Raw genomic sequence first — 13,735 nt, forward strand, 5'->3', positions numbered from 1 at the left:
AAATAGTCATCACTCCTTCACCGTCTGAAAATCTCTCAAATTCCCACAAAGTTGCCTCTTCATCATCTTCTTCTTCTCTCTGCTACAATGGCTGTGAAACTTAACAGTAGTCCTTTCAAGGTGGAAGAAAAAAGCAACCCAATGCCTCAAGATACTGCAAACCTTAGCAACAAGATCAGCTCCTGCTCATCAGTTGTTGTTGGGCTTAGAATCCTCACCCAGACTTCACTGGTCAAATCTAATGCCGTGGTAGTTAAACCCGCATTCAAAATCAGCCTTCCCGGCTCTCTAAACCATCACCGTCTCCGGTCGCCGGCCGATGATTCTTGCTTTCTCAAATCATGTCATTTATGCTGCAAGAACTTGAGCCTCGATAAAGAAGTTTACATGTACAGGTAACAAATATAAATTCATATATGGTTAAGTTCTGGCTGTTTCATTGAGCAAAGTTTGGGATTTTGTAAGCTAATTTCTGATATAAAATTTCGTAAATGCAGGGGTGATCAAGGCTTCTGCAGCATAAAGTGTAGGGAAAAGCAAATTGTGATGGATGAAATGAGGGAACTGGAACAGTCTACTAAACAAATGATTGCTAAAGCGGGTCATTATAGGCATTGTAGTGCCGCCGCCTCCGGCCGGCGAGAGGTCCATCTCCTCCTAGAGGATCTTCGCCGAAGAAACCAATCATCACCTCATGAAAGCCAAACGCACTGGGCAATTGTTTCATAGAATCATAATTCTTTTAAGTACATATATACCATAAATTGGTAACTTCAATTACATTTTCGAGTAAATTAAAGGGTGTCATGTAATGGATTTTTGTTAGCATGCCTTGGGAGATTTCGTACCTATAAATTAAAGAGAAGAAATATATATATTTTTTTTATTCAATTTTTTGGGGATGGGAAATCGGAAAATAGTGGATGAAAAGGTATTTGACAAAAAAATTCTAAGGGGATAAACTACATCCATGGTCACTAAATTATTAATAAATTTACGTTTTGATCACAGAACTTCAAAAGTTATAAAATGGTCACTTAATTATTCAAAAGGTTTTATTCAAGTTAGACCGGCTAGCACGTTCCAAGTGACAATTCGACAACCGGTATGGTGGATCAATATACATCAATGAATAGAACATACATTAGATCCAAATTAATTTAACATTCAGTGTTGAAGATTAGAGAAAAATAATTTTGGACTTCAGTTTGATGGTCAGTGTTGTAGAAGAGAAAGGGAAATAGAGCTTTCAATTGATTAAGGCAATGCGAACAAAGAAGGCCATACAACAATAATTTTAACAATCCAGTGACTTAAACGAAAACTTTCAAATAATTTAGTAACCAATTTATAAATTTTAAAGTTGGATGACTAAAACATAAATTTATTAATAATTAAATGACTTTGGATATAATTTACCTTTTTTTTCTTCAAAATTCTATTATATATCACTTTTATTATTGCCAATCACTATCATTTATTTTGTTCACAATTCCGTTATCTAGTTTTGAAGTAATTGTGCGAATGCAAATATTTGTCTAATATGAATACATAATTTTTTTCTTAAAAAAGTATTTAATTACGTGTTAATATAAGTTATCAGAAAATGTATGTGGAAATATAAATATCAAACGTAACACTTGTTAAGTGATAAAGAATTTTATTTCTTTTAAATAACGTCTCGAGTTCAAATATTTTAGAATGAAAAATTTAATGTTAAGAAAAATTTATTTTTCATTTTGATAATTTATTCCGTGAAATTTAAATTTAATCTCAATTTAATGTAATTATAAGTGTCAAAATAGAATATTGATAATGATAAGAAAATAGAAAAAATAGAACACATAAAATTTACGTGGAAACCTTTTCGAGAAAAAAAACCGTGAGCAGAAAGAAATAAAATTTACTATGTTGAATTCGAATAATTACAATAAGTATAAATTGCATTTATTTATAGATTTAAAAAACCTTATTCTAATCAACATCTAATAAAATTAATGCAGTAAAGTTGAAACACTTTATTCTCAACCTTTGTCCTCGTAGATCTCCTTATTTTTTCACTTGTATTTTATTTTAATAAAAATTTAGGTCACAATTCTAGTAATAAAATATCAAAAGATAAGAAAAAAAAGTAGATATATATATATGTAATAAAAATAAAATAAAAAATCATAAGCATCAAATGCTGACTATGTTTGGTGGATTTTTGTGTGTTTTGAGAGAGAGAGAGAGAGATATCCAATGCCAGCTAAAGGAAAAGGGCAGCATGTTGGCATTTTCCTTTGTGGGTTTGAAAGAGATATATATCACTTTCATTTTGTTTGTCAATAGTAGCTTCCATCGTCTGCTCCAGATGCCATTTCAAAACCTCTACCTACTTTAAGATAGAAAATAAAATTTTTTATTTTGTTCTTTTATTTAAAAAATAATTTATTAACTTTTGTACATCAAATCAAAAAATAAATTGATTCTTTCTGTTAAAAATTTTATCAATTTTTTTATTAAACCCTGATGTGACTGGCAAAATAACCAGTCAGTTACACATAACATGCCACATGTATCTTATGTTGACATACAATGACTAGTTTTTAACAATAAAATTTAATATAATTTTTAATAAAATGACTAATTTACTCTTTAATCTAACATATAAAGACTAATTTATTTATTTTAAATAAAAATAATAAAATGTAATTTAATTCTTAACATTTTATTCAATTTTATCTCAACATGCCACAAATTATTGATGTGGCAAGTAATACCAAAACCTCCTCCTTAATGAAATTTTCTATTAAGAATTTTGAATTTTATTTTTCTATTTACGAATATTAAGAAGTCACTCGTACATTTTAATTTGTTAAATTAGTTAATTAGATAAATTGTTAAATTTTATGGTTAAATAGCAATTTATATGTAATAATCTAACTAAAAGAATAATAACAGTTCCATCAAAATTAGCTTTATAAGTTCATGTACATTACTTAGGGCATGTTCTGCAATGCTTAAAAAAATGTATTTTTGGCCTCAAAAATATTTTTGGAAGAAAAATTGTGCTAAACAAGCTGTTTTTGACTGAAATTTTTAGCTTTTCAATGAAAATCACTTCTGAAAAAAAAAACTAAAATTTTAGCTTTTTCTCTCCCCAAAACACTTTTAGTGCTTAATTGCTTTTTCACCCTCCAATAACATAATATTTTTCATTTTTTCTTGATACTTAATTAAAAATGTGTTAAAATCATTAATTAAAAATAAAAATATTTTTAAATTACTAATTACAAATATTTAAGGTTATATTTAAATATTTAAAATATAGTTTTATATATTCTAATTAAATTTTATAAATATTTAATATTTATATTTCATATATTAAAATATTAACAAAAAGTTATAATAATTTTTTATATTTTTACTAAAATATAATAATATTAACTAATTTAAATATTATTTAAATGCATATTTGTAACTTGAAAATAACATGTCTAAAATGGATATTTTATTTCTCAAAAGTAATTTTGAGATGTTAATACTCAAATTTTAAACCAAACTTTTCAAAAACATTTTTTCAAAAGTACTTTTCAAAAGTATTATCAAACTAGCCCTTAATCAATTTTCATAAAATAGGGATAAATTTCAAAAGGTTTAATGACAAATTTGGCTACTGGTCATCAACCTTTATTCTTTTTTTTTCAATCTACTTTTTTAATGATTTAATTAAAATACCGTTAAGAAAGTTAATAGGAAGGATGTGGAATTTCATATGTGAAATATTTTTAATGAGATATAATTTATTATTTAGATAACCCAATAAGATAATTACATGTGGAAAATAAGAAAATAAATAATACATTAAATTAAAAATAACCCTTAATTTAAAGTAAATAAACGTAATTATCTAAAAAATTAAATCAAGATAAAAACTTCTCGATAAACAAAGGTATGAAAGATTGAAATCTTTTGAAAGAAAAGAAAAATTAAAACCTTGAATTTATTTATTAAATCTATTAAATAAAGCGGATTGAAAAAAAAAGAAAAAAGGTTGATGGCCGAAAAAGGCTAAAAAATACAATTAAGGTCATTTGACAAAACTTGCAAACGTTAGTGACCAAATTTGTTATTAAGCCATCTCAAAATCATATATGAACTTTGATTTGATGTAATTATATACATGTAACTTTGATTGTATTTCAAATGCATATATGAAACTTTGATTTTGATTCAATCATACACATTTAAAGAAATAAAATAATCAATTTATTTTTATATTAGATAAATATAATTATATTTGTATGCAATATATAAACATAAAATAATTTATGAAAATTTGATCAAATCAAAATTTTGTGTATAAAATTGAGCAAAATCAAAATTCATATATAAAATTGCACATTAGACCATAGTTTATATATAGTTATGAGATTTATCCTATAAAATATAATAATTAATTTTGATAATTTAAAGGGACTAACTTAATTCTCATAAAATTTTTCATAATTAGAAATGTTAATTCAAGGTTTCATTATTATTAATTCATAATTAGAAATAATATATACGAATACATTACTTTGCAATTTAATCCTTGTATAAATATTATTCAATTCTAGACTTAAAACCCTAATTATAATCTTTTACTTCAGCCATGAAATTGTTTACAAATCCATCCTTATTCACTTCTCGATCAGCAACGAATGGCCATAAAGAAGAAGAATCTTTGATGCTAAGCTCCTCCAATCTAAAAGCTGCTTTCTCTCTCAACTCCTTAAGCGCCGCCACATACTCCACCAGCTTCTCCACCGCTAAGTTCTCGATTAACTCGTCCAACCCAAACCCCGCATTAGTACGTCGCTCCACAATTTCGTTCTGCCTTCGCACCGAATCATTGCCGTGACTGGATGATGACTCAGCTAGACGTCGATCGAGGACTATGTCAACATCATCGGTGGTGTATACTCTTCCGGATTTCGATATCGTGAGGACACCAACGTCGGCCCCGCACAACGTCGAAAGCTCTTTAGCTTTCTTGAACAACCCTTGTCTTCGTTTGGAGAAAGTTACTTGACGTTTGCTTTCCACTTCCAGTTTCTTGATTTCGATCCGTTGACGACCTCGGCTGCTTCTCGCTCTCTTCGCCTCGGTTGTGATAGGCATTGCGACGTCTTCCATGGCGATCGAGAAAAAAAAAAAAAAAAAACAGAGAAGATCAACCCAAGAGAGACATATTGTTAGTTCAACACTGAGCTTGATTGGGTTTTTTATAGTTTACTCAATAACCTAACTTGTACGACAAGAAACAACCATTGCTAATTGTTTGTCCTAAGAAGCCGACTTGCAAGCTTACTATTTATTTTAATGCCATTTATTTATACAATTAAATATTTAAAAATTTTAATGATATCTTTTTGCATGTTAAAAATAAAAAATAAAATTAACAGAAGGCTATTTTGGGCCAAAATTGGGCCGAACCTGTCCTACATATTTGCTACACCATGTTTTGACCCCATTCTTTATAAAACTAACTCCAATTCTTTTATTTTAGAAAAATAAATTCGAATTTGACTTTTTATAGTGTTCGATCAACTGTAATATTGAATCAAAATTTAAAACAGTATATGGCACATGAAGAACTGACAAGAATTAAATAATATTAAGATTTTATCGGTAATTTGAATTGACTAAATATTCACTGCATTATAAAACTCGAACTTTAATGCCTTTATTTATTATCAATAGTAAAAAGATTTTATTGGTGATTTGAATGGGATAAAAATTTGAATGGACTTTTGGAACAAAGAATACATGCACGTAAAAATTGAATGAAATATTTAAATGCTGCTCTCTTTGTCCCTGTGGAAATAAGTAAAAATAAATATGGATGACGAATGCCACATGCATTTATTTTGAATCATAAATTTGATATGAACTTTTGACCAATGTGTTGTCATTTTTCTATGGTAGATAAAGTTTTCAAATTGTAATCAATGTCTCATGAATCATACATGTAATAAGTTATTACTATATAATCATAAAAACATAACCCTTGTTGTATGGTATATGAACAAATGGTGGATTAAGTTGTTAATATTATATATGAACACACACGATTTAATCAATTATTTAATTAACTCAGTTTTAATCATATTATTGCTATAATAGTAAGGATTTGGTGACAATAATTATTGAAAGAAAAGAAGCATAGGGAAGATGCAAGGACCTTCTTTGGATACTACATTTACAACTTCCTTTACTACCACCATTGAATCTTTTCAATTTTGCATGTAAAGTTGTGCAAAGCCCCACTTCTTAAACTCCTCCCTCCATCCTTAGTTTTCAATTTCATTAGGGCGTCAATGTCCCGTTGCCTATAGTGCTATAGGCTTTTTCAGTTTAAATTTCAAGTTGCATATTTAGTGGGAAGGTATTACTAAAGTAATCTTTTTGACTAAACTTATTTAAGGATCGAATAGTCTCTACAGCTCACTTGAATTAGATTTGAACAAGATTTTTTGGATTGGACCAAATTCAGTTTAGATAATAAAAATAATAATTTTAAGTTTAAATTTAATTATAAAATAATAATTACAAATATTTTATTAATTTAATGAGCTTTTGGGGTGTGCCGAGTTGACCCAAAAACAATCCTGAGCTTGAAACTTTTTTTGAAATAGTGTCTTACTCCATTCCACGTACCGCTCTACTTCGAACCCAAAAAGATTTAATCTCAAATTTAAGGGTTAAATTATTTTTTGAATTTGAACTTGATAATTTTTCTTGTATTTGAGTCTTAACCTTTTTTTTTAATTCGAATTAGGTTTTGAACTTACAATAGTTCCAAATTCAAAGTCTAATTTGAAGAATAAAAAAACTTCAAACCCCAATATAAAAAATTAATTTGAGACCCAAATATTAATTTAACCCCAAATTTAATGTAACCATGGACTTGCGCAAATATAAAGACATTCTTCATCAAACCATCTAACTAGCTACTTTATTTTGTTCCCTAAATATTTGTGTCTAACACAATTTAAAAAAAAAAAAAAACCTTAAATATATGGATACCTTGCACTTACCTTCATAGTAATTTAAAAACTTTTCATTACAAATTTAAAAAATTAAACATCTTCGTAATGGATTTCTTATGGAAAATTAGAAAAAGAAACTTTAGAAATATATATTATATCTCCCCATTTAAATATTTCCCATGCCTCCCATATATGAAAAACTCATGCCATGAAAAGAGTATCACCAAAGTAAGCATCATTGTGGTGCTATCAAGGATAGTTATAACTTAAGATGGAATTTCAATGATGTTTTCAACTTCCCAAGCTCACCAACCTCAAAGATAATTGAATTGAAATAAATTTAGATCATACCCCAATTTTTATCTAAATTAGACTTTATCAAGGATGCTTTCATGCAATAAAGGACCCACTCCATTCCATTATTCACCAATATACCTCATCTTTCAAGATTAGAAGAGGACGAGATCAACTCTACAACTTATGTTTTGCTTAAACGTCATCCCAGCTCAAATAAACCAACATCCTTAATGGTTGTTCGCATCATCCATGGTATGAACCACTACTATTATTTGCTTCAACATCTTTTATAACATCTTTATTATAACATTTAGTTTTTTTTTTTGTGGGAACTTGGACAATATCTAGCTTAACTGCCCTTGAATATCCCAGAAGTAAGAGCAAGTGATGTCAACTACGAGCAAAATGATCCAATATTACAACTAATATTTACATAAGTATAAAGATAACCAGTATAATAAACGACCAAGGACAATATTAATAGTATCGTTACAATCAAGAGCAATATTATCAACAACAACCAAGACTAGAATATCAAGGTTATGTCGTTTACAACTAAGAGATTACTACGAACAACCTCGAAAGGAGTAACTACCTAGGTATTATTAAAATTAGGTACACTTAGCTTTAAGAACAACTTAGGCTAATGGTGAATGTGGCACCAAGGCATGAAGCTACAACTTCATCAGCAGCCAAGCGAAATGGAGGGACCACCTCATTAGAGTAGATATAAAAGTTTAGACCGTGACACATAAGGGTGGGTGAAACAATAATGAGTCTCCTTTCGAATAGCAAATGGGGGCATTAAGGGGAGACATGAACTTGTTGAAAGTATTAGTGAAACCAAGAGAGGCTTCATTAGTCTAATATGCAAATGATCTACTAACTACTCAGGTCACTATGGAATTGGTTTTAATTTCCTTCAAACCACCAAAAGAGACATAAAATTGTTACATAAGGATTATGTGAGCCTTCAGCACCCTCAAATGCAAGTGATTTAGCCTTTTCTTGGTAGACAAAAGAAAACTGAAAGGATGGAAAACATATTTTTTTCTTCTCACAAGTGTGCTTGGTAGAAAAGATAGAAAAATGAAAAAGAAAATGTCGTTTTGTTTCCATCCATTGCTTGGTGCAGTTAAAAAAAAGGAAAGTAAACAAAACATTTAAAAAATATATAATTTTAAACTAACATACACCTCTCTCTCATTTTCTCTCCTCTCATCTTTTTGGAAGGAATAGTTTATTTGCATTAGGATGAAAAATGATTATATCTTCTATTTTCTTTCCTCTCACTTTTCTTCCCAAATAAACATACTAAAAATTTATTTATTTTTTTACTTTTCACTTTTCCACTCAATCAGGCACACCCTTAAAGCTGTCAACAAGGTCCATCGGTAATTTTATGAACTAGCTGACCAGGTTGAAAGTTAACACTCTGACTAACATTATTGTAAGAAAAAAGCAACTATGTTGTTAACAACAGGCACGAGAAAGGTGAAAGTTTGCAATAGTATAACAAGCAGTTCAATGCCACCACAAAGTAATTAAGGGTTTAATAGAAGACTAGGTGATTCAATCCTTCACTACTAGAGTAAATTGTAAGCGTCTAAAATATGTGTTGATAAAGCACTTGTCGAAAAAGCTATACACCCTACACGAGAAGGCACACCACTATGTTGATATTGAGGAGTTGAGTGCTTCTAGCCACGTATTTAAAAAAAAAAAAACCTTATACCTATAGTGGCGATCTTTAATCCTCTTGAGCAAAAAGACTAGTTGCATGTCTTTAGTGGTGTTCGTACAAGAGATACAATTATTGGTGATAGGAATGTCTTTATCTTGGATCTTTCTCTTCTTTTTACAAGTTTTTTTATGGACCCGCCATTGATAAAATATAGAACTAACGGGGGAAAAAATGGAAAGATAACAAGAAGTAAAAAGGGACAAAAACTGCAACAAGAAACTTACCAACATAAAAACTTGACGAACTTCTAAAAGTGATATAAGAATACTGGAAAGAAATAACACTTGAATGGAGAAAATTTTCTCATAAAAGGCAAAAGTGAAATCCCCTTCAAAATTCCTAACGCCCTTCTCATTTATAGGAAAATATTTGAACTTGGGAAACAATAGAAATATGAAGAAAAAAAAAGTCCCTAAAGTGACATAACTATTGGCCAATAGAATGGCACCATGTCAAAGGGCAGTAATCACACCCATTAAAAACATTATTTTAAAATTTCAAAACAACCCTAGGAATAATTCAAACAATAGAGGCTTCTCTTATGACAAAAAATGACACCACATCACCATAAAAACTTTGTCTCAATAAGCTTACTTAACAAACTTTTCATCAATTGGGGTAATTGTTACACCCCTTAAGTCAAGGTACCTTTTACTCTTGCCATGAATGAACAACATGTGTAACACCCGTAACCCCGTCTCGTCGCTAGAACAGGATTACGGAGTATTACAGGTCATTATAGTACATTTACATGTAAAACAAGAATAAATGCAACATTATACATCTAAATATAGCTTTAATGGGCCTACGGTACTTAATAAAAACATTTAAAACAAACTGGGGCTTGATCAGAAGCTTAGAAAATTTTTCGTGAAATCTCAAAATTTCTTCCTTTGAATAGTACCACACGCTCGTGTGGCTGATGTGACATGCCCGTGGTAGGCTAACCGCGTGGCTCACACGGCCTGGACACGCCCGTATCCTCTACCCGTAGAGCTCTCTGACTTGTAGCTTATAAATAAACTAATTTCACACGGCTAAGGCACACACCCATGTGGCAACCTATTTGTAGCATTTTTGGTGCAGGGGACACACGGCCTAACAACATCCCCGTGTGCAAGCCGTGTGGACTCAAAATGAACTTTGTATTTCAAATTTACCAACCCTACAAACTTTATACAACTAGCAATTTAATATTCCACCATTCAACCAATCCAAAACATGATAAACACACTTAATACTCATTACATCCATTAACTATCTACTAACATTCTTCACTAATATCACTTATAAACAAATTAACATCAAAACAACCTAGGTACATGACATTCTTTAAGACAAGAAACTTCACCAAGTACTTGAGTTCGGGAGTTGGCTCGGATGCTGAGACATTAGTTACTTTGTACCTAACCTGCGCACGGAAACAAACCGTACGCTGAGTATACACTTAGTGGTATTTCTATAAACTAATGCTTAGAACAATAATAAGACATGTATATGTATTGTAACTCAAAACTTTTACTTTCATAGTCTTAATCGCTTAATCTCTTGCTTTCATCTTATAACTCTTAAATGTAATTAAGCAATTCTTTATATATATTTCATATCATTAGATACCTTTCAACAATCGTATAACAGTCAAAGTCACATAATCAATAGCAGTCAGTTACTTTCATTTACCCCTATTAACATAACTCGGACCTGGACGGATACACAGATCCAACCCACACACCGGGATATCATACAGTGTTTCATCGACCAAAGCGGAATACACCGTATCGGTAATAGTAATTGTAACAATAATAGTCAAGTACAGAGTACCTCTTCGGAACAAATCCGGAGCAGTAACAATAGTCGACACAAATAGTGCCTCATCGAAATACAGTTGGAATATCCCTGAACACTTCCAATCTTATGGCATGCCAACTATATCCTACTAGTCCGACATTGTTAATAGGGTATTTGAATCATTTCATTTTGATACAGAAACAGTAACAATTTCCATCACATCATTTATCATACATACTAACTAATTAAATAGCAATTACATGTATTAAATTATTGAGCATAGTTTATAGAAATACAAACTGTAATTCTTGAGTTTATTCGATATCCCTTTTCACTTTCTCCTTTTCCCTTTTTCGATGATGTTTCTTGTGCTACGTTGGCTACATAAAATTTAACATTTAAAATCATCAATGTATGTTATTTAATAACACACTCTTTTATTTCCATGTAACTTTTACATTATTTCCAATTTAGTCCTTCCACCATGACCATTCTTTTTCTTCAAAATAAATCCTATATTTTCATTCAATTATCACTTTAAACTATTCCAACTCTTAAATTTTACAACATAAAATATTAATTATAGAATTCTCTCAATTCAATCCCTACTATTACAAAACTTATATATCTTTTACAACTTAATCCTTCTCCCACTTCTAACTTGAATTTCTATCAATTAAACCCATAATTTTTTCCATTTATTCAACTTAATCAACATCTAAAAATTCAATAACTTTATAAATTTCAACATAACTCAAATAATATTTCTTCCTACGATTCCATAAACACCAAAATTACAAGAAAATGGATTAAATTGACTTACCAATCAAGCTTGAAACTCCAAAACCTGAAATTTTCCTTTTCTTTTTCTTTCCCTTTTTCCTTCTTTCTTTCCTTGCCATTCGTGCCTTTCTTTCTTTTTTCTTTATGTTTTATTTCTTTTATTTTCTTTATTCATTCTTTATTTAATTAATATATTATAATTATATAATATAATAAAATTTACTTTATATTATTATTTACTTATATAATAAGTAAATACATATATATACATACATTTGTACCAATTAAAATAATACATATGTATTTATACTTACCACACACTTATCATTTTATGGTATAATTGCTAATTTAGTCCCTTAACTTTTCTATAGTTCCTAATTAAACTTTCACACTTAATTCAATTTAATCCTTATACCTAATTAACCTTAATTCAAGCTAATTCACTTAACCAAAATCTAATTAATCTCTTACTTAACTTCGTAAATATTTCTAATAAATATTTGCGGATCTAATTTTCAGAATCGAAGACCCGAAAATTACTTTTTCGATGACCTTAAAATTTAGGTCATTACACGCACCTTGAAGAGAGTATAACCGAAGTAATCATTATCGCGATGTCATTAAAGATAGTTGTCAAATCATATCCAAACTCATTAATGTTTCCAATTCTCTGAGCTCTTTAACTCCAAAGACTCCAAAGATGGTCAGATTAGGATATTCTCATACCATACCCTAACTTAAGTCTAAAATGGGTTCTACCAAATAGATAATTCTGCAATAAGGGACTTATCCTAGTTAATCTATAATTACCTATTTTTCCAAGATCAGAAGGAGACGTGATCAACTCTACAACCCACATTTTGCTCAAACATCAACCCAACTTAGATAAACGTCCATTCTTAGTGGCTCTCCACACCACCGACTGTACAAATTACCATAATCTTTAATGACTCTCTGCATCATTCATCACGTGAACTACCACCATTATATGCCCAACACCTTATATAACATTGCATTATAATATATATACCATGAAGTGTTGTGTGATGGTTGCTCACTCTATTCATTAACTATGAGACTAGGGGTTTGATACTTGCCCATGAGAATTAAACACATTTTATGATCAACCATTTACCTTTTTAAAAAGCACTCACGAGAGGATTAATCAGTAGTAAACATCCTAATTTTGATAAAAAAATTATATATATGTATGTATAAATTAGAAAGATTTGAAATTGGAACCAGAAAATCTGAGATGGAAAGCATGTGTGTAGTGCAGACAAGTGAGTCCCCACTAGTCTGCATGGTTGGCTGAGATTTGCATAATTTGAAACTAAAAAGGGGGCAACATTTTACAACAAAAAGGGGTTTTCAATGGGGGCTTATAATTCAAAATATAACTAATGGGTTACATTGTACTATTATTTTATATCTAGTTTTAGTGCCTATGGAGAGACCCGCCCTCCATTTTTGGCCCTCCTGCAACGCCGATGATGCCTCGTTGATCATTTCACGGCCCCATGCGATGCTTTATCAAATGGCTCCCACCTGCCTCATCAATGATTAAAAGTTCACAAAAGGTAATCCAATCCATACTATTTCTACACTAAGGTTAAAATATGTATTAATTAAGATATTTGAGTATAATTAAATTTGTTTAAAGGTAAAATCATTCATTCAAATTTGAATTTTATTAGAAGCATTTGAATAAAAATATTAATTTTGTTTAAAATATGAACGAGGCTTAAGTTCTAATATTTAAGCCTCAATTTAATTTGATTCGCCTATTTCCTAATTAATAATATCTATTTCTTTGTTTTATATATTAATTCACATAACATCAAAATTAAATTTATAATGCGAACACAAAAAATTATATTAAGTTGTTTATTTTAATATTTAATAAAAATTATATATTACAGTAAATATTAATATTTTATTGTAAAATGAAATTAAAAATAATATAAACTGATTTAAAATGAATAAAATTATTTGTTAAAAATATTGACTGATTTAAAGAAAAATCAAAACTCGTATTAACTTGAGTAAGTACGAAATATATTAATACTAATTCCTCTAAATACAACAATATAGATGGATGATGAAA

General features: G+C 29.6%; 2 protein-coding genes across 2 annotated transcripts; one reads left to right on the top strand and one right to left on the bottom strand.

Annotated features, from left to right (window-relative positions):
• On the top strand, nt 1-891 carry LOC108488090 (FCS-Like Zinc finger 17-like). The gene is made up of 2 exons (XM_017792400.2): nt 1-395; nt 498-891. The coding sequence occupies exons 1-2, from the start codon at nt 88-90 to the stop codon at nt 727-729; spliced, it is 540 nt and encodes a 179-aa protein (XP_017647889.2). The 5' UTR covers nt 1-87; the 3' UTR covers nt 730-891.
• A 3,664-nt stretch (nt 892-4,555) lies between these two features.
• LOC108488091 (agamous-like MADS-box protein AGL62) lies at nt 4,556-5,306 on the bottom strand. The gene has a single exon (XM_017792401.2). The coding sequence runs from the start codon at nt 5,158-5,160 to the stop codon at nt 4,612-4,614; it is 549 nt and encodes a 182-aa protein (XP_017647890.1). The 5' UTR covers nt 5,161-5,306; the 3' UTR covers nt 4,556-4,611.
• Nucleotides 5,307-13,735: the final 8,429 nt, after the last annotated feature.

This window comes from Gossypium arboreum, chromosome 10, assembly GCF_025698485.1.
Source record: "Gossypium arboreum isolate Shixiya-1 chromosome 10, ASM2569848v2, whole genome shotgun sequence".
In the NCBI taxonomy this organism is placed as follows: domain Eukaryota; kingdom Viridiplantae; phylum Streptophyta; class Magnoliopsida; order Malvales; family Malvaceae; genus Gossypium; species Gossypium arboreum.

Coding starts and splice junctions, on each gene's coding strand:
- LOC108488090 (XM_017792400.2), top strand. CDS start 88: ATGGCTGTGAAACTTAACAGTAGTCCTTTCAAGGTGGAAGAAAAAAGC. Junction 396..497: donor AAAGAAGTTTACATGTACAG/GTAACAAATATA, acceptor TCGTAAATGCAG/GGGTGATCAAGGCTTCTGCA.
- LOC108488091 (XM_017792401.2), bottom strand. CDS start 5,160: ATGGAAGACGTCGCAATGCCTATCACAACCGAGGCGAAGAGAGCGAGA.